The sequence below is a fragment of the Mustela lutreola genome, chromosome 1 (assembly GCF_030435805.1).
Source record: "Mustela lutreola isolate mMusLut2 chromosome 1, mMusLut2.pri, whole genome shotgun sequence".
Taxonomy (NCBI): domain Eukaryota; kingdom Metazoa; phylum Chordata; class Mammalia; order Carnivora; family Mustelidae; genus Mustela; species Mustela lutreola.
The window spans coordinates 82,829,803-82,852,452 of record NC_081290.1 but is presented as its reverse complement, the minus strand read 5'-3'; the positions used below and the strand labels follow the sequence as shown (position 1 = coordinate 82,852,452).

Here is a 22,650-nt window from a genome sequence, read left to right as displayed (position 1 = left end):
GTGTGATCTCTATCAAATAAATAAAGTCTTAAAAAAAAAAAAGATGTAGAAGTATTAAAGAGACCTTCAGGACCCCTAGGTGGGTCAGTTGGTTAGGTGTCTGACTCTTGATTTTAGATGGGATCATGATTTGAGGGTCATGGGATTGAGCCACACATGCTCTGTACTGGGCAAGCTCTGTTGGGCGTGGAGCCTTCTTGGGATTCTCTCTCTTCCTGTATCCTTCTCCCTTCTCCCCTCTACTTTTTCTCTCCCCCCCCTCCCCGCACTCCATCTCTTTAAAAAAGGGAGGGCTAAAAGACACTTAAAGAAAAAGTGCAGAGTTAACTTGTCCTACCAGATATTAAGACTTTTAATAATGCTGTAATAATTCAAATGATGAAATGTTGGTAATGCACATATAGATAATTTGAGAGAATAGAAAACCAGTAATATTTAAATATAGACACAGGATATATAACACAGGTGGTTATATTGCAGAGCAATGGGGAAAGAATACACTACTTATTAATGAGTCAATAAGATACTTTCATGGGGGAAAAAATAAAATCTGAACCCTGCCTCAAACTACATTTACATTACTTTTAAGTGGATTAAGAACCTAAATGTGAAAGACAAAACAGTAAACCTTTTCTAAGAAAATATCTCAACTACTTGTGGGGGAAGGTGAAGGAAGTCTTTTTTCCATAAATATACAAAGTTATTGGTGCATTTTATATTATTAAAAATAAGTATATTCATAAATGATTTTTTTTCATAAATGATTATTTTTATTGTGTATTTGCATTTACTTGTGAAATTTTTTCCTATCATAATTTTCTTACTCCTGATTATGGCCTTTTCTTTCCACACAAAGAATTCACTTTATTGTTTCTTATAAGGCTTGTTTAGTGATAATGAGCTCCTTAACTTTTGTTTGTCTGGGAAACTCTCTCTGTGCTTTTATTCTGCATCATAACCTTGCTGGGTAAAGTATTCTTGGTTGCAGAGTTTTTTCCTTTCAGTACTTTGAGTATATCAGTGCACTCTCTACTGGTCTACAAAGTTTCTCCTGAAAAGTCAGCTGATAGCCTTACAGAGTTTCCATTGTATATAACTGTTTTTGTTTTTTTTTCTCTTGCTCCTTTTAAAATTCTCTCTTTAAAGCTACTTATATGTCATTTTACTTATAGTGTCTTGGTGTGAACCTTCTTGGGTTAATTTTGTTGGGAGCTGAGCTCTCTCTTTTCTGGATCTAGATGTCTCTTTCTTTTTCCAGATTAGGGAAGTTTTCAGCTGTTACTTCGTTAAATCAATTTTTTGACCCCTTTTTCTTTCTTCTTTTTCTGGGATTCTGATAATGGAAACAGTATTACACTTGATGATGTTACTGAGTTCCCTTAATCTCTTCTCATTTTTAATAGTTTTTCCTTTTGCCTGGTCAGCTTGGTTGCTTTGTATTACCCTGTCTTCCAGGTTGCTGTTTCATTCTTCTGTCTCTTCTAATCTGCCACTGATCCCTTTAGTGTACTGATTTTTATTTCTGTATACCCAGTATGGAGGTTAAAGCACAAAGCAGGAAATTCAGTTATTTCTACAAAAATCAGTCAAGGGATGCATGAAATAAAAGGATGTAAAAAATGACATAATATTTTAATGCATTTAGAATGGGTTGAAACTTAAGTAACCATTAGTTTAGTATAAACTGCAGTATGCATAAGATGTTATATATTAACCTAAGGTAACCACAAATCAAAAACCTATAATAGATACACAAAAAATAAAAGAATCCAAGCGAAGCATTAAAGAAAGCTGTCAGACCACAAGGATGAGAGCAAGAGAAGAAAGGTATGCAGAAAAACTACCAAAACAACCATAAAACAAGTAGTAAAATGGCAGTAAGTATGTACTTACCAATTATTTAAATATAAATGGACTAAATGCTCCAATCAGAAGATATAGGATAACTGATTAGTTTTTAAAAAGACTTATCTATACATGACTTCTGAGACTTACTTCATACTGAACTAAAGAAGTTCTGAGTGAAAGTGAAGGAATATTGAAACACTTACTATGCAAATGAAAGTGAAAAGAAAGCTGGAGTAGCAATATATATTGTTGGACAAAAGAGCCTTAAAAACAAAGACTGTAATAAGAGAAAAAGGACACTGCATAATGACGGGAACAATCCAACCAGATGATAAAATGATTGTAAATATTGATGCATCCAGCATGGAAGTACCTAAATACATAAACCAACTATTAATGGAAATAAAGGAAGAAACTGATAGTAACACAATAGTAGGGGGCATTAACCCTATTTACATCAGTGGGTAGGTCTTTCAGATAGAAAATCAAGGAAATGGTGGCTTTGAATGACGTGTGGACCAAATGGACCTATTAGATATAAGGTTTCATCCAAAAAAACAAAATACACATTTTCCCCTGAGATTTTATCTATTGAGAATGACTGCTCAAGTGAGCGGGGGGGGAAGGGAAGAGGGAGAGAGAATCCCAAGCATTCTGTGCTGAGCATGGAGCCTTATGTGGGGCTCAGTCCCATAACCCTGATATCATGACCTCAGCCAAAATCAGGAATTGGCTGCTTAACCAACTGAGTCACCCAGGTGCCCCTGAATACACATTCTTAAGTGCACATGGGACATTCTTCAGAATAGATGACATTAGGCCAAAAAAACAATTCTCAATAAAATTAAAAAATTTAAAAACATCTTTTCTAACCACAGCAATATGAAACTGGGTATCGATTAATCACAATAAAAAGCTTGAGAGGCACCCGGGTGGCTCTGTCAGTTAAGTGTCTGTGTTCCACTTGGTCCTGATCTCAGGGTCATTTGATTGAGCCCCATGTTGTCCTGCTCCATGCTTAGCAGGGAGCTTGCTTCTCCCTCTCCTTTGGCCCTTCCTACTGCTTGTGCTCTCTCAGGCTTTCTCTCTTTCAAATAAATAAAATCTTAAAAAAAAAAAAAAAAAAAAAAAAAACCTTAGGAAAAACACAAATACATGGATGCTAAATAACATGCTACCAAACAATGAAAGGGTCAACCAAGAAATCAAAGAGGAAATAAAAAAAATACATGGAGACAAATGAGAATGAAAACACAGTGGACAGTGGTCCAAAAACTTTGGGTTACTTAGTAAAAGGTGTTCTAAGAGGAAAGATTGTATCCATACAGGCCTACCACAGGAAGGAAAAAATCTCAACCAACCTGACTTCACACCTGCAGGGGCTTGAAAAAGAAGTAGAAGGAAAGAAGTAATAAAGATCAGAGCAGAAATAAATAGAGACTAAAAAAAAAAAAAAAAAAAAAGATTAATGAGCCACTCCTGAGTGGTTCTTTAAGATGAATGAAATTAATTAACTTTTAGCTAGGTCAGGAACAAGGCAAGGATGATCTAACACCATTTCTATTCAGGCTAGTACTGAAAGTCCTAGCTATAGCAATCAGAAAAAAGAAAAGGCTTCCAAATTTGTAAAGAAGTAAAATTTTCATTAGTGGCAGGTAACATGATACTATATATAGAAAACCCTGAAGAATCCACCAAAAAACTATCAGAAATGACTGATGAAAACTACTGAAAAATTAATTCAGTAAAGTCACAGAATACAAAATTAATATACAGAAATCTGTTGAGTTCCTTTACACTAATAATGAGTATCAAAAAGAGAAATTAAGTAATTGAGAAATTAAGAGAAATTAAGAAATTGTAATCCCACTTAGAATTGCACCAAAAAGAATAAATACATAAGAATAAACTTAACCTAGCAGGTGAAAGACCTATACTCTTAAAACTATTAAACATTGATGAAAGGAACTGAAGATGAAACATGAAAAGGTATACTGTGCTCATGGATTGGAAGAATCAATATTGCTAAAATGTCCATACAATACAAATGAAATATACTACTGCAAAGAAATATAATTTTTTTAAAATTTATTTTCCACATAACAGTATTCATTATTTTTGCACCACACCCAGTGCTCCATGCAATCCATGCCCTCTCTAATACCCACCATCTGGTTTCCCCAATCTCCCACCCCCTGCCGCTTCAAACCCGTCAGATTGTTTTTCAGAGTCCATAGTCTCTCATGGTTCACCTCCCCTTCCAATTTACCTCAACTCCCTTCTCCTCTTAATCTCCCCTTGTCCTCCATGCTATTTGTTATGCTCCACAAATAAGTGAAACCATATGATAATTGACTGTCTCTGCTTGACTTATTTCACTCAGCATAATCTCTTCCAGTCCCATCCATGTTGCTACAAAAGTTGGGTATTCATCCTTTCTGATGGAGGCATAATACTCCATAGTGTATATGGACCACATCTTCTTATCCATTCATCTGTTGAAGGGCATCTTGGTTCTTTCCACAGTTTGGCGACTGTGGCCATTGCTCCTATAAACATTGGGGTACAGATGACCCTTCTTTTCACTACATCTGTATCTTTGGGGTAAATACCCAGTAGTACAATTGCAGGGTCATAGGGAAGCTCTGTTTGTAATAAAGAAATGTAATTTTTATAAAAACAACATTTTCCACAGAACTAGAACAAATAATCCTAAAACATGTATGGAACCACAAAGACTCCAAATTGAAAAGCATCTTAAGAAAGAAGAACAAAGCTGGAGGTGTCACAATCTCAAACTTTATGGTATGTAACAAAATTATAGTAATCAAAACAATATGGTACTGGCACAAAGATTAATAGAGCAGAAGAGAGGGCCTATCAATAAACACACACACATATGGTCAGTCTACAACCAAGGAAGCAAGGATATATAATGAGGGAAAGACAATCTCTTTAGCTGATGGTGCTAGGAAAACTGAACAGTTACATGTAAAAGAGTAAAAATGGACCACTTTTTACATAATATACCAAAGTAAACTCAAAATGGATTAAGGACCTTAAATGTAAGTCTGAAACCATAAAACTCCTAAAACATAAGCAGTAGTATCTTTGACATCAGCAATGGCAGTCTCTTTTCAGATGTGTCTTTTCAGGCAAGGGAAACAAAAGCAAATTTAAACTATTGGGACTACACCAAAATAAAAGGTTTTTGCATAGCAAGGAAACCATGAAAAAAAACAAGGCAATCTACTGAATGGGAGAAAATATTTGCGAATGATGTATTCAATAAGGGACTAGTATTCAAAAATATATAGAAAAAGTACACTATTCAACACCAAAAAACAAATAATCCAAAGATAGGCAAAAGTCTTGAATAGGCATACATATGACCAACAGACACATGAAAGATGCCCAACCTCCCTAACCATCAAGGAAATGCAAATTAAAGCCACAGTGAGAGATCACCTTACGTCTTTCAGAATGGCTAAAATAAAAAACAAGAAAAAACAAGTGTTGGCAAGGATGAAGAAAGAAAGGAACCCTTGTACATTGTTGGTGGGAATGGAAGCTGGTGCAGCCACTGTGGAAAATAATATGGAGGTTCCTCAAAAAATTTTGAGTAGAATTACCATATGATCCAATAATTCCACTACTGGGTATTTACTAAAAGAAAACAAACACAATAATTCAAAAAGATATATACACCCATATGTATATTACAGCATTATTTGCCATAGGCATGGTATGAAAGCAGCCCAAGTGTGCACTGATTGATTAATGTATAAACAAGTGTTTTATATATGTGTGTGTGTTTGTGTTTTATTCCACTGTATATATAAAATAAAACATATATAAGTAAATATACATTTATATTTTATATTTAATCATAATAAAATATATGAATAAATATAAATAAAATGTTTATTTTATTACACACACACACACACACACACACACACACACACACACACACAGAGGAATATTACCCAGCCATAAAAAAGGATGGAAGAGCTCTTACCATTTGCAACCACATGGATGGACCTAGAAGGTACAATGCCAAGTGCAGTAAGTCAGTCAGAGAAAGACAAATACCACATGCTTTTCACATGTGGCATTTATACATATATGAAACAAAATAAATGAATTTAAAAACCCCTAAAAAACAGACTTAAATACAGAGAAAAAACTTGTGGTTGTCAGAGGGAAGTGGGTAAAGGGATGGGTGAAATAATGGAGAGTAAGAGTATACATCATTATGAGCCTTGAATAATGAATTACTATATTGTACACCTGAAACTACAAATTATACCTTAATAAAACAAATTTTTAAAAATAACAACCAAAAAAAGTATGTTTTTTAAAGACTAGACTATGGAAAATAGATAATTTTCAAATTGAGAGAATATATTTTAGAATATAAATGGTCCCAAATGATTATCCAGAGTGTGTTAGAATTCTTAGGACTCAATAGGCAAAGAAAGCCCTTTTTAAAAATCACCAAAAGCCAAGGATGTGTTTTTTGGGAAAGAGGAAATCCAAATGACAAATAAACAAATGAAAAAATTGCTTAACCTTATTATTAATTGGGAAGATATAGTTAAAACCACAGCAAAAATTGTTTGATAGAATACTCTTTTATGTTCTCAGTGTGTTGTTTCTGTATCATTGATTTTTACTGTAATTTATTTTTGTTTACTTTGGATTTCATTTGCTCTTATTTTCTTGCTTCCTAAGGTTGAAACATATTCACTAGTAAACCTTTTTCCTTTTATAGTCATTTAAAGCTACAAATTTCTCTAAGCTTTGGTTTGACTTCTGGCAAATTTCGATCTGCTGTGTTGTTAATCATATAGTTGAAATATTTTATAATTTTCATTGTGATTTCTTCTCTTGTTCATAGATTGTTTAGAAATGTGATTTACAATTTTTAAGTATTAGAGTTCTTTAAGTATTAGATCCTCTTGGGATAAACATTTTATAATATTTCATTTCCTCTTTTGAATGTTACTTCTGTCTTTATAGTTTTTATGTTAGTGGTTAACTCTTAACTTCAAAATTTATTTAGAGCCATTATTGTACCACTTTATACTTTTAACTTCTCAACTAATTTTAATACTTTTAGGCTTACAAGTAAGTATATAATATGTAATTACAAAAATATAATTCCATTACCTTTGTGCTATTGTTGTTATATTCTTTTACATGTATTCTAAGTCCCATGTTAAAATAATAATATTTTAATGCTTTAAAGTATCAGTTGTCTTAAAAAAACAAAAGGTATCAGTAGTCTTTTAAAGAAATTGTGAAAAGGAAACAAGTCTTTTTTTCCCACCAGTACTAAATTTATTTTTATTTTTAAAATATATTTATTTTTACATTACCTAAATTTTTAAAATTCAAGTATAGTTGACATAAAATGTTACATTAGTTTCAGGTGTATAACATAGTGATCCATGTCTATACCTCACAGTTTGCTCTCACCACAAGTGTAGCTACAGTCAGTTGTCATAGAACACTATTACAATACCATAGACAAATTCTCTATAGTGCAAAATCTTTTATCCCCATGAATTATTCACTCCTTAACTGGATTCTTGTAGATTCTTGTATCTCTCAGACCCCTTCACCCATTTTGCCCATTCCCCTATCCCTGTGGCACCCATCAGTTTTGTTCTCTGTATTTATAGGTCTGATTCTGCTTTTGGTTTGTTTATTAATTTGTTTTGTTTTTTTAGATTCCACATGTAAGTGAAATTATATGGTATTTGTATTTCTCTAACTTATTTCACTTAGTATAATAGTATTTTATATCAGTCTTTTTAATTCCTTTCTCTGTTATGTTTCTATCTGCTATCATTTCCCTTTCAGCCTGTGAGCACTTTCTAGCATTTCTTGTAGTGCAGGTCTGCTGACAAATCATCCTAGTTTTTGTTTACCTGATAATGCCTTTAATATCTTTATTTCACACTAATTTTTGGATAATATCTTTACTAGATACAGAAGCTGGATTGAAAGATTATTTTTGTTGTTGTCTTGCATTTTAATGATGACACTCTGTTAAGGCCTTAAACTGTTTCTCATGAGAAATGAACCATTATCTGTATTGTTGTTCCCTTGTATATAAAGTGTTTTCCCCTGCTGTGTGGCTGCTTTCAGGATTTCCACTTTAACACTGATTTTTCAGCAATTTTACTACGATCTGTCTCTGACTGGTTTTCTTTGAATTCATTCAGCGTAGGGTTAACTGAAATTCTTGGACGAATAATTTGAAGGTTTTCTTCAAAACTGAAGAGAATTTCAGCTATTATTTCTTCCTACTCTTTCTTATTCATTTTTAAATTTTGGGATTTCAATTATATGTATGTTACACCATTTCATAGTTTCAAAAATCCTGAAGTTCTTGTTTTCTTACCTGATTGGATTGTATCTTCTAATTGGTATTTAATTTCACTATCTTTTGTCTGCCATCTCCCCTCTATTTTTAAGCTCACCCAATACAAACTTTTTATTTTTAGAGTTTCTGTTCTTTGTAGTTTACTTTTTTCCTGCTGAGATTCCTTACCTGTTCACTCATTAAGGCTATCTTTTCCTTCAGTTCATCAGACATAAATATGTAATATTTGCTTTAAAGTCCTTGTCTTAAAGTCCAACATTTGAATTTGAATTTCCACCATCTGGAAGATACTCTGTTAAGGCCTTAAACTGTTTCTCATGAGAAATGAACCTTTATCTGTATTGTTGTTCCCTTGTATATAAAGTGTTCCCCCCCCCCCGCCTCCCCCGTCTGGTTTTTTTTTTTCTCTTTTTCAAAGAAAAGGAACTGTCGTTCCTATTGGCTGCTTTTTTTTTTCTTGACTGAGGGTTATATATTCCTTTCTTTTCACATCTAATAATCTAAAAAAATATTTTATGGAACATGTAAATACTTTACTTTAGAGGTTATAGATTATGTCATCTTCTGTTGATGAATGTTGGGTTTTTTTGTTCAGTTGGCTGACCAGCTTGGAATTGCATGGGCTTGATTTCATCTTTGTTTGGTCAGATTTGTGGAAAGCCTTTAGCTTGACAGAACTTAACCTCTAAACTCTGTCTTACCCAATGTATTGCCAAATTTTGTGTTAAACTATGCTAGGGGCCTAGCACTTTATAGCAAGGCCTAATTTTTTAAATGTATCTCACCTGGGTGCCGTGGGTATTACTGAGTGGTTAACAAGGGGTTTCCATTCTCAACTGGATTTGAGTGCTTGTCATTTCCTAACACTGTGAACCTTTAGTATATCTATTTAGCTCAACCCCATAGCAGCTACTTTTGGATATGTCTCAGGGAGTTTTGTCCTCCATGTTTAGCCATTAGGGGGTCTGAACCTTACTCAAACTTACTGCCCCCTTACCCGTCATAGCTGCCTCTTCTTCAGTGTTCTTTTCACAGATTGCATTGCTCCAGCTTCCTGGAATGCTAAGTACTACCTTCTCAGCTCAGCAGGATAGCCATTCTTTCCTTGGGCTGAAGCTTCCTATGCCATGGTTAGGAAATTGTATCCATTAAGAGAGCTCAGATGATGGTGGAATCCACCTTGTAAATTTCTCCTCTCAGAAATCACAGTCTTAGACTGATAGTTGGACAATGCTAGAAATAGGTACTTTGTATCAGTTTGTTGTTAATTTCACTAAGACACTTAGGCTGGTATCAGATATACTTACTAATATCCTAATAATGATCGAATTCATGAAAAACATAGCTTGCAATTTTTTTATATTGTCTGTTGAGCAAAGAAAGTTTGCTCAGTATTGATTGGTCTAAGAAGACCTAACTATGTAAATTCTCTAATACAGTAGAGTTAAGTATTATTTGGGAATTGATTCTAGAGTCCTTTTAAGTTGTAAGTTGAGTATAGCCAAAGTATTTAAACCACCCTTCAGTTATGTATATGGCTTAGTACAGCCCCACATCATAATGTGCTATGTAAATTTATCATGTATATAATAATATAGCAGGATTAGATAAAATGATTCGCTTTTTGAAGCACTTGAGAAAATTTATGAGGATTCTAACTTGGTGGCTCTTTATGTTCATGGTCATCTTCTTAGAGACTAATTTTTAAAATAATGCAAATGCTGTTTCTTTATGGTTCTCGACTTTATTTTTAAAGCATTAAAGCCCTTTGGGTGCTTGAGTGGCTTAGTCAGTTAATTGACTCTTGATCTTAGCTCATGTCTTGATCTCAGGGCCATGAGTTCAAGTGGTGCCTTGCACTCCACAGTAGCATGGAAACTTAAAAAAACCCTTAATTATAAAATTAGGTCCTTTAGGACTGGGTGTAACTATACTTGTGAACACTTTACTTTCTAGGGATCAGAACATTATTAAAATGTATACATCCTTTTGTTGTTTTTTTTTTTTTTCTTATGTGAGTTAGCATTTTAGGGTTTGATTATGTTAGTACATTTGTTCATTGCATAGAATGGCAGTTGCATTCCTGGAAAACTACCATTATTGTTACTGCTACACAAGTATAAATCAAAATTTTTTTAAATGTCTATTTGAGACAGAGAGCAGGGGGTGGGGGGAGATGGAGAGGGTGAGAGAATCTCAGGTAGACTGCTCACTAAGCATGGACTTGACACAGAGTGTGAGGTCATTACCTGAATGGAAACCAAGAGTCAGATGCTTAATCAGCTAAGCCACCCAGGTGCCCCTAAATCAGATTTCTATAAGTTAAATGTTAACAATGATACTTTGCTGAAATTGAACATTGTTTGGGTAGGTGTGATGGGGTTAGACTGTGAAGTATCTTGAAAGTTATGTGGGAATTTAGAATCAGGAGCAGTTGTAGTTCTTATAACGTGATGTGATCAAAATATGAATTAATATGGTTTAATTTGACACAGCCTAGCTCAGAGTTGGAGAGGGCAAAAATTGAGTTAACATACTCATTCATAATAAAGGTGAAATGAAATGTTGAGCCAAAGGGATATTTTTTTTTTCAACATTCATTAACAACTGATTATGTTCTAGGCTTTGTGAGAATGAAAAGTGCCAAACTGGGAAGAGGTTTTATTTTTATTTTTATTTTATTATTATTATTATTATTTTTATGGGAAAAGGTTTTAAAGAAATAGTTCGTAGGGGCACATGGGTGGCTCAGTCACTTAAGCAGCTGCCTTTGGCTCAGGTCATGATTTTAGGGTCCTGGAATCAAGCCCCACATTAGGCTCTGTGCTTGGTAGAGAGTCTGCTTCTCCCTCTCACTCTCTTCTTGTGCTCGCTCTCTCTCTCTCTCAAATATATAAAATCTTAAAAAAAGAAAGAAAGAAAGAAAGAGAGAGAAAGAAACAGTTCAGTATTAGTGTGATAGAAATAGGAACATTAACAAGGAAAAACTAAAAGGGAATAATACTGGGATCACATATGAAAATGTTGATTGGTGTTATGGTGTCTCTTCATGTAAAATGTCTTTAATCCTCTCTCTAAATCCTGGACATGGTAAGAAAGCCAGTGATATAGATTTTAAGGTATTTAGTGTAGAAGAGAATTAAAACTGGAAAAATTATTGAATTATTAAGGTATAGAAAAACAAGAGGGGAACAAAAGAGAAAAGAATGCCCATTAGTACTTATTAGGAGAAAAAATAGGTGTAGTTATATAAAAGTTTCACTTGAAGAAGCCAGGAAAATAAATGGTTTCTGGGATCATGAACCACAAAGGGACGTATTCTCAACTTTAATTTTTGCTTCTATGGGCTTCTTACTTTTTCTAAGGTCATGGTCATTCTTTTAAAAAAAAAAAATCTTAACTGTTTACCTACTTCTACCACCCAGACTGCAGTTCATATTGATATAAGTAGGAGGTGATATAGTTGCAGTACCAAGGGTTCTTTCCAGAAACTTGGCTGAAGAGAATCCTTCTTATTCTTGCCAATATGAATTGTAGATAAATGTATACTTCGGAAAGACATTATTAAAGTGTGTTAGTTTTTTATATATGTTACAGACATGTTTCTCTATCTGTAATACATATCTGCATTTATTCAAAGTCCCTGTTTCGGAGAGTTTAAATCTTTAGAAAAGTTTCAAGAATAATATAATGAACACCAGTATACCTTTCACCTAGATTCAACAGTTGTTAACATCTTAACCACATTTGCTTTTTTTCTCATTATACTTTTATAGATAACATGTAAAATACATGCCTTTTCCTGAACCATTTCAGAGTTAGTTGTAGACATTTCATCACTTCATCATTACATCTCTTATCCTGTATCTCCTAAAAACAAGTGCATTCTCCTGTGCAACCGTAACTATCAAACAAAGGAAGTTTAGCATTGATAGAATGCTATTATCTAATATACAGTCCATGTTTTGATTTCTCACAATTATCATAATTCCTTCAAAACTTATTTTTTGATACCAACTATTTTTTTGATACCAACCATTGCTTTTAGAATTATATATATTTTTACAGATTTTATTTATTTATTTGACAGAGAAAGAGAGATCACAAGTAGGCAGAGAGACAGGCGGTGGGGGGGAGGCAGCGGAGCAGGCTCCCTGTTAAGCAGAGAACACAATGCGGGGCTCGATCCTAGGACCCTGAGATCATGACCTGAGCTGAAGGCAGAGGTTTAACCCACTGAGCCACCTAGTTGCCCCTAGAATTATATTTTTTAATGTTCTTTCATTTAGATGAATTCTTCAGCCTTTTTTTTTTTCTATGACATGGACATTTTTGAAGCATCCAGTTTAGTGATTGTATAAAATTTCCCTTAGTTTAGGTTTGCCTGACATTTCCACACGATTAATTTCAGGTTAAATATTTTGGCAGGAACATTACTTGGGTGATGTTGTGCACTGTTCAGTACATTACCTCAGGAGACATAATGATGTCGGGTCTAGAATTGGTCATTTGGTTATCAAGATGTGTACCAGATTTATTCATTGTAAAGGTACCTTTTCCCTTTTGTAATTAATTAGTTATCTCTGGAGTGACAATTCAAAATTGCAAATTGCTCCCCAGCAGTCTCCACTCAATGTTTTAGCCTTTATTGATGATTTTTCCTGAATATATTACTACTATGGTGATTATATGATGGTAATTTTTTTATTTTTTCTCTTTATGTTAATTACTTTGCATTCTTCTGTTAAAAAAGAGCTCCATTTTATTTATTATTAATTAATTAAATTATTTATTTTTAGGGTCAGTATGGACTTTAGAATGGGTTCCTTTTCATTCCTGTCATTATTCTTTTAAAAAAATATATTTATTTTAGAGCATGTGGGGGAGGGTAGAGGAAGAGGGAGAAAGAGAACCTCAAGTAGACTCCCCACTGAGTGCAGGGCCCTGTGTAGGGCTTGATCCCATGATTCTGAGATCATGACCTGAGCCAAAACAAAGTGTTGGATGGTTAACCAACTGAGCCACCCAGGTGCCACTTGAATTATTCATTTTGATGTTCAGAATGTCTCAAATATGGTCAGGCTAGAGCTTTCTCAGGGTGACTTGTATACAAGTGATATGCCCCTATTTGTTTAGCACTTTTCATACTTTATGACACAACAAGACTGTCTACTTTCCCCTCTCTTTTTTAAGTATACAGTTTTTGCTTGCTTTTTAAATATGGTCTTCCCTGCTTCTGTCCTTAATCTCCTCCCTTATTACTTTGTTATCTTGTATTATCTTTTCCACAAGTAAGGGACTCTGCTCCCAGGTCTTTGTCATAACTGTATGGCTAATGACATTCCTATGTCTGTGGGTATCTAGCAATATATAACCAGTCAGATTTTCCAGCTATCTCTCTTGTTCCTAAGGTATCTCATTTTGTGTTATCTCCATTTAAAGAAATTAGAGGAACCTATCCCCAATTTGTCTCCTGTATTTTTAAATGTAGGTTGGGTACCTCAGGACTCTTTATCAACTTCTAACTTCCAACATGCAGTTTGTCACTAAGTTCTATCCATCCTTTCCTATCCATTCCTACAGCCATGCAATAGTTCTGGACTGCATCATCTTTCCATGTAGTTTATACACTAGGTTCTTGGCTCTAGTTTATTCCCTTTGCAGCTTTCCTCTTGTCAGAGTAGTCTCGCTTCCTTTCTCCTTTACTCCTTTCTTCCCAGCAAGTAAGGGAGTTTATCACCAGAAGTCCAAGAAGCAGTTGTTGCTTTTAGGTGAGTCTTTATCTGAAACTTAAGAGTATGATTTTACATCTCTCTGCTCCCTATCTTTGATGTGCTTTCTTCTGTGTTAACATTTCATTTTCAACCAGCTTGCTCCATGTGCTTGCAGTGATGGCTTACATTATTTTCAAAGTAAATGATCCCAAGGAAAAGAATGTAACCCCTCAGATTTCTAAGGTATAGCCACTTATATATTTTTCTTAATTCTAATTGGTGCTTCTTTACTCACCCCTCCAAAATAAAGTGCAAATTCCTTGGCAAATAGTAATTCATGATTTGGCTCTTTTATATATGTCTATCTTCATTATGCCACTGCTTTCAGAATTAAATTTTATACTCCATCATTACCACATTGCATGTTTTGTTCCCTCTGCCTGCAGTATCTTTTCAATATGGTTTGCTTGCCAAACTCCTTTTCATCCTTTAGATTGCAAATCTAGTTCAAATATTATCCCCTCAGGAAATAATTCTTTCATAGCATTTATTGTTCTCTATTCCAAATAAATCACTCTTCTCTTCTACTCTTGTACCTCATATATGCCTGTTTTTTACTCGCATACTGAAATGTAATTCATGTGTTTATAAGTATTTCTTATACATTCGATTATTAAGACTCTTTGACCCCTTTTAGAGCAAAACAAGTTATACATTTATTAAAAAATTAGATTTGAGCGTATATTTAGTTTTGGTAGATTGATTAATTCACGTGAGTCTTCCTGCTGAGAACAGCTAGGAAAGTTGATTAAAAAAAAAAAAAAAAACTTTTGTGAAGGCAGAACTAATAATATAGTAAAGAATTGTGTGGTCAAAATCTGAAAGTAGGAAATCTAAATAACACAGGCATCAGTGTCTGCATTTCCTTAGAGGCATCTGTCAGTTCCAGAAAAATCAACTGAGAGGCAGAAAAGAGTTAAAAAAAAAAAAAATCACGGGGCAAGGGTGACAAAAATTGGAATTCAAAAACTAGAGGGAAGAGAACCTCCAGTAAACCTTCCAGGCTTTGGGAACTCTGAAGGGCTACATTTTAGGAAGTAGGGTAAACTGGAAAAGATCTGCTTTCAGTAGTCAGTTTCTAATAATTTTAATCTTTTATTGAGTTAACATTCTGATGCCTCTAGCCACTTAACTGAAACAAATCCTTTCTGGAGGAAAGTAGTGTCCTAGGCCTCAAATTTTTAATAATAATGTCTGCCTCTCAAAAAATAGTCAGGCATATAAGAAGACAAGGTGATGTGATGGAAAAATAAAAAAGAAACAAGAAATAGACCCATAGGGATGCAGATAACAGAGTTATCAAACATTTTAAGTTAGCTATTGTTAATATGATTTCAAAAAAAAAGAAAGTTGGAGAATTTCAGCAGAGAACTGGAATCTTAAAAAAAAAAAAAAATCAAATGGACATTCCAGAAATGAAAAGTGCAGTAACTGAGCACAGGAAGTTGCCTTAACAGTAGATAAGTGTAGCTAAATGCAGAATTACTAAACTATAAGATAGGTCGAAAGACTCCAGAGTGAAGCATGGAGCAAAAAAGGTAGATAATACAGAAATTAGTATAAGGCATAGGATATCCAGTCAAAAGGTCTAACATATACTTGGATTATCAGAAGAGAGAGGAGAGAACAAGGCAGAAGTAATATTTGTAGAGACTATGGGTGGCATTTTACCAAAACTGCTGAGGGGTAATTTAAGAAGTCCTAAGAACTCCACAAAGTATAAATTCAAGGAAAACCATGTCAAAGCCATCATTGTAAAAGTGCTGAAAACAATAAGAGCCAGAGGAAAAAAGCAGATTACTTTAGAAGCTACATTAAAAATTTTTTTTAATTAATTTATTTATTTTAGAGAGAGGGAGAGAGAGAGAGAGTGTGCACAAGCGTGAGAAGGGCAGGGGAAGAGGAAGATAATCTCAAGCAGATTTTGCACTGAGTGCAGAGCTTGACGGCTTAATCCCACGACCCTGAGATCATGACCTGAGCTGAAACCAGAGTCAGACATTTAACCAACTGAGGCACCCAGGGACCCCAAAGATACAGTTTTTTGTTTTTTGTTTTTGTTTTTAAATAAACCTTACAGCCAACTTCTCAGCAGAAATAATGGAATCCAGGAGACAGTGGGATGATATAATCACAGTACTGAAAGGGAATTAGTGTTCAGGAATAAAGTAAATAAATCATTGAATCATATACTTAAAATAGGCAAATTTTATGGTATATGAGTTATATCTCAATGAATTTGTTTAAAAATGAAGGTAAAATAATTTCAGCCATGTGAAAACTGAGAAAGTTTGTTTTCAGCAGATCTGCTTTAAAGAAAATATTAAAAGGACTGTTTTAGGCATAGGAGATACAGTCAAAAGATTTTCAAAATGATTCCAGAAGGAAGCTTGAAGATATAGAAAAGAATGAAGAACAATGTAAAGGATAAACGTGTTTGTAGATTTGAATAAATTATTGACAATAAACATAACAAAGCTGATGTAACTCTATTGATAGTGGATTTTTTAAAGCAAAAAGAATTATTCAAGATAAAAAGAGACACTTCATAAGTATAAAAGGTTTAGTTGCCACAGAAAATATACTTCTAAAAGTGTATGCATATATATGCATATAATAATGTGGCATCAAAATATATAAGATGAAAATTGGCAGGTACAAAAAAATCAAATTTATAAACATAATGGGAGACTTTGAAACAACTTTCTTATTAAGAAAGGTGAATGAAGATAAAAAAATCAGGATATAGAAAATGCAAATAATCCAGTTAAGAAACTGTTTGATGAAATACTGCATCAACATCTGCAGAATACACATTTTTTTAAGTGCACATTGACCCTTATCTCCTACCATATGCAAAGAATCAATTCTAAATGTGAAAGGCAAAATAATATTCTAGAAGATGAGATACTATATGATATTTGAGACGGGAAAGCTCTGTGTGTGTGTGTGTGTGTGTGTGTGTGTTGCTTTTTGCTTTTATTCCCTTGTGCTGCTCAAACTTTTAAATAGAGAGTATGTTAATTTCATAATCAGATAAAAAATTATAAAGAGAAGGTATAGCATTTGTAGAAAGGGGAAAGATTTCCTTTTTAAAAAATTTAACTTATTTAGAAATTTTTATTTAAATTCTAGTTAGTTACAAGCAATGCAATATTGGTTTCAGGAGAATTCAGTGATTCATCACTTATATACAACACCCAGTGCTCATCAAAGTGCCTTCCTTAATACACATCACTCATCCAGCCCACCCCCAATCACCTCCCTCCCTCCCTCAAACGTCAGTTTGTTCACTATCATTAGGAGTCTCTGGTGGTTTGTTTCCCTCTTCTTCTTCTTCCTTTTTTTTCTCCTTTTTTGTTCCTTCCCCTATGTTCATCTGTTTTGTTTCTTAAATTCTGCATATGAGTGAAAGTATATGATATTTGTCTTTCTCTGACTTATTTCGCTTAGCATTCTACACTCCAGCTCCATCCATCTTATTGCAAATAGCAAGATTTCATTCTTTTTTATGGCTGAGTAGTAGTCCAATGTATGTATATTTACCACCTTTTCTTTATGCATTCATCACTTGATGAATGTTTGGGCTTTTTCCATAGTTTGGCTATTGTTGATAATGCTGCTGTAAACATCTGGTTGCATGTACGCCTTCAAATCTGTATTTTTGTATCCTTTGGGTAAATACCCAGTGGAATTTCTGGATCATAGGGTAGTTGCAAGTTTAACTTTTTGAGGAACCTCCATACTGTTTTCCAGAATTGCACCAGTTTCATTCCCAGCAACAGTACAGGAGGAGTCCAAAAGAGGAAAGATTTCTTAAGAAGGAAATTACAGAATGAAGGAAATGACTTATAAAATGCACTACATTAAAAACTTTTTTCACCAAAAGACACCATGAAAGAGTGAGAAGGCAAATTCCTTCTTCCACAGAGTGGAGGAAGAAATTTTCAACATTTAATTATAAAGAGGTCTCATAAATCAGTAAGAGAAAGAAATCTGCAGAAAAATGAGTAATAGAATTGGGGGCATCTGGGTAACTGGGCTCCCTGCTCAGTGGAGAGCTTTTTTCTCCTTCTCCCTGCCCACCCCCATTTGTGCTGTCTCTATATATTTTTCTCAAATAAATAAAATCTTTTAAAAAAATGAGTAATAGAATTGAATAATCCAAATAAAATAAATTAAATGTTCTTAGCAGTATTAAGTAATCAGGAAGATGCAAATTAAAACCATAATGTGATTACACATAGATCTACCAGAGTGGCTATATATTTAAAGTTTTGAATTTTTATTTTGAGATATTGAGTTCCAGGATGTTGGAAATATAGTACAGAGAGGTCCAGTGTATGCTTCACCTGGTTCCCTCCAAAGTTTATATCTTACATAATTGAAGCACAATATTAAAACCAGGATATTGACATTTCTTATCACAAATGTGTGTGTATAATTTTTTTTTTAAGGTTTTATTATTCAAGAGAGAGAATGAGAGATATCACAAGCAGGGAGAAGGAGAAGCAGGCTGCCTTCTACCAAGCAGGGAGCTTGATTCCAGGACTCTAGGATCATGACCTGAGCCTAAGGCAGATGCTTAACTGAGCCACCCAAGTGCCTCATCTGTGTCTAGTTTTATGTCACTTTATCACATGTGTAGATGTATGTAATTACCATCACAGTCAAGACACTGAACTATTTTATCACCACATGGATCTCCCTTGAGCTGTAAGACTCATATTCATGGGTCTCTCCTTCATTGTTCCTAACCTCTGGTCACCACTAATCTGTTCTCCATCCCTATAATTTTGTCATTTTGTTAATGTTCTATAAATAGAATCATAGAGCATGTGATCTTTTGAGATTGTTGTATTTTTTATAAGATTTTATTTATTTTTAAATTTTATTTTATTTTTTCAGTGTTCCAGGATTCATTGTTTATGCATCACATCCAGTGCTCCATGTAATACATGCCCTCCTTAATACCCACCACCAGGCTCACCAAACCCTTGACCCCTCCGCTCCAAAACCCTCAATTTGTTTTTCAGAGTCCACAGTCTCTCATGATTCATCTCCCCCACCAATTTACCCCAATTCACTTTTTCTTTCCTTCTCCTAATGTCCTCAGTGTATTCTTTATGCTCCACAAATAAGTGAAACCATATAATAATTGACTTTCTCTGCTTGACTTACTTCACTCAGCATAATCTTCTCCAATCCTGTCCATGTTGAGAGAGAGAGGAGAGAGTGCAAGCAGGAGGAGGGGCAGAGGGAGAAGCAGACTCCCCGCCGATCAGGGAGCCTGATGCCGGACTCCATCATAGTACCCTGGGATCATGACCTGAGCTGAAGCAGACTCTCAACTGAGCCACCCAGGCGCCCTGAGATTGATGTTTTTTAATCATAATGCCCTTGAGGTCCATCAGGTTGTTATGTATATCCATAGTTTGGTCCTTTTTAGAATGACTACGTAGTTGATAAACTGATAATACTAAATGTTGGTGAGGATGTAGAGCAATATATACTGCTAGTGGGAACAGTGAAACCACTGTGAAAACATTATTTGGCATTTTGTGTGAAAGTTGAAGCATATCACCCTTTTCAACAATTCCAATTCTAGTAAACATTCAATAAAATGTGTTCTTTGGGGTGCCTGGGTACCTCAGTTGAACATCCTAACTCTTTAGCTCAGGTCATGATCTCTGAGTCATGAGATCAAGTCCCACATCAGCACCAGAGTCTGCCTGAAATTCTCCCTCTCCCTTCCCCCTCCCCTGCTCTCTCTAAAATATATAAAATCTTTAAAAAATGTATATCTCTGTCAGCAAGAGAAGTGTTTTATAAAAATATATTTATAGCAACATTATTTGTGATTGCTATAATCTGGAAAGGAATTGAATGCTTACCAACAGTGTAATGGATTTTTTAAAATTATGGTATGATTATACAATAGAATACCATAGAGCAGGGATGAGGAAATTTTTTGTGTGAAGAGCTACATAGTAAATATTTTAGTCTTTATAGGTGATACATTGTGCCAACTACTCTGAGTTGTAGCAATGAAGCCAGACGTGAAATTAAGCAAATGGGTGTGTAGGTGGTCCAGTGTAACTATTTACAAAAACCTGTTTGGCCTTTTTTGGGGGCTGTAGTTTGGGGACCTCTGCTGTAGTGTTACAAACTATCAGTGAAAATCATAAAGATAATTTTGCATATAAGAAACCATTCATTATGATTATATTTTTATCAAGTTCAAAACTGGGCAAAATACCTATAGTATTAAAGTCAGCTAATTGATTGTCTTTAGGAAGAGGAAGTGGGTAGTGACGGGAAGGAACATGAAAGTTACTTCTAGGGTGTGGTAATGTCTTTACATGAATGGTGGTTACACAGATCTATTCACTTTTGATTACTCATTGAGATGTATACTTATGATTAATGCACTTCTCTAGTGTGTATATGCATATATGTGTATGATGCCTTAATGAATTAATTTAAAAAGTGAAAACAGAAACATATTACTTTTGTTCCCATCAGGTTAGAAATATATTTATCTCTGACATATGATAATCATAGTAGTAAGTTCTTTTTTAGTAGGAATTGGTAATAACAAGATAAGGGACAGTGAGGAGTAATGACTCTGAATTAGCTTAAAGAGCTTATTGAAGAATTTTGGGAGAGCAGGATTGGTATAGGACAAACCAAAATAATCATTTTTTAAAAAAGATTTTATTTATTTATTTGACACAGAGAGAGAGATAGGAAGCACAAGCAGGGGAAGAGGCAGGCAGAGGGAGAGGGAGAAGCAGACTCCCCGCTGAGCAGAGGGTCCCATGTGGAACTTGATCCCAGCACCCCAGGATCATGACCTGAGACTAAGGCAGACCCTACCTGATTGAGCCACCCAGGCGCCCCTGAAGTAATCACTTAATGTATTCTCATGAAAACATGATAGATTCTAGTTTAAAAGACTTGCAGGATCTAATGAATGGTGTGAGCTAACAACTGTTCATGTTTGAAGGCAGAAGGGAAAGATTGTTTGGTTAGCTGTTAAGAGCAAGGTACTGTGACTGTTTTGTGATGATATTTAGTTTGTCCATCTGACAGTTTTGTTATTATTATTATTTTTTTACCTGCTAAGACCCTTTCTGGATGTTGTTCTCTAATGGGTCATGGACCCATTCACACTGAGTGATGTAGGTATGATACAGGGTTTATTGGCAGAAACGTAACAAAAAGTAGTAGAGTGCAGGGAATCTCTCAAACTCCCTTTTTCTTTCACAGCTTAGGCCAGGCATGAATGGTCCTCATGCACCATGGCCAAATGACCTTGCATTAAAGCCTGGCCTCTCTAATCCTCTCTAATATGTAGGTCAGGGCAGAGAACATCTAAGTGACTATGTAACAGTCGTTAGAAAGGGGAAGCTTCAGCAGCCCAAGAGGCAGGGATGGCCTGTTCTTCCTTCAAGCTCAAAACACTCAGACCCACTAAGCCTTCTTGCTGCTAACCTTATAAATGGGGGTTAGAAATGAATCTCCAGGGCCATCTAGATTTATTTTTCATCACATGTTTCCTATTACTAGAAAATGAAGTGAAAACTTCTTTGTCTGGTATAAAGGTCTTCTCATAGCTTTCTCACATTTCCATATCAGGCCTTTTTGCCACTGATTCTATATAGATTTTCTCATTAACTGAATTGTTTTCTAATAAATGATTGTTTATTCCAAGCTTCTCATCTGAATTTCTCATTCTTGTCCCATCTCTTCTGTAATGCCTCCCTGATGATCTCAATTCTTATACCAAATATACCATTTTTCATATGCTGCCTAATATTGCTAATTTTTCTGTGTACCTTTCTTTTTTTCCATTTAACTTGTAAATTCCTTAAGGGTAGGGAACATACATTATTAGATTACTTTGTAACCTCTATAATACCCTAGTGAACAAATAATGAATGATTTAGAATGTGTGCTCTTATAATGTATTTTAGTTATATAATATTCATAATATTTGGGGGGTTCTCTGTGCCTCTTTTAGGTCCTAAACATTAATTGTTAATAAATATAATGCTAGATTCTTTATTAGGACATTTTTTTTTCTGTTGTAGTTGAACTCAGTTTTTGAGATTGGTAACAATTATTGTTTGTTGGTCACTCTCCTAGCCAGTTGAGTAATTAGATTCCTCCATTCTACTTCAGCAAGAAGTTGAGAACTTTAAGAAGCTAAATCTCATTAGTAAAGAGCAGTTCGAAAACCTAACACCTGAACTTCCTTTTGAGCCAAACCAAGAAGCTCGTGTAGCACCTTCACAGTCCAGGCAAGGTATGTAAATCTGCTTTTGTGTGTAATAGTTTCTGAATAGTATTAATAATAATAAACTTCTAAATTGTTTTCAAAGTTTGCTGCTTTTCTATCTGTGGAAAACGTTTAGGTATCTGGTAAAAGACTAGAATTTTAAAACTCAACTGTTACTTATCCTTTGGCAGACAGTAAAGACTGTAAATTTGGTAAATCAGCCTTACAGTATAATCCCACCTTAACTTCTGTTGAACAGGCAGGTGATCACATAGGTGATGTAGGAGTCATCTGTTGTAACACCACATCATGCTCAAACCCAGATGCTTACTGAAAAGCAAACAGGA

At 34.6% G+C, this 22,650-nt stretch overlaps 1 protein-coding gene across 8 annotated transcripts in view; it reads left to right on the top strand.

Annotated features, from left to right (window-relative positions):
* The window catches only part of LARP1B (La ribonucleoprotein 1B), a 136,363-nt gene that overhangs the window by 73,328 nt on the left and 40,385 nt on the right, over nucleotides 1-22,650 (top strand). For all 8 annotated transcript variants that reach the window (XR_009352154.1, XM_059168861.1, XM_059168863.1 and 5 more), the window contains exon 12: nucleotides 22,207-22,330. Coding sequence is in view for 7 of the 8 variants with exons in the window: in XM_059168861.1 (XP_059024844.1) it covers nucleotides 22,207-22,330 (124 nt within the window). In the remaining variant the exon portion in view is untranslated. The remainder of the gene's footprint in view (nucleotides 1-22,206; nucleotides 22,331-22,650) is intronic.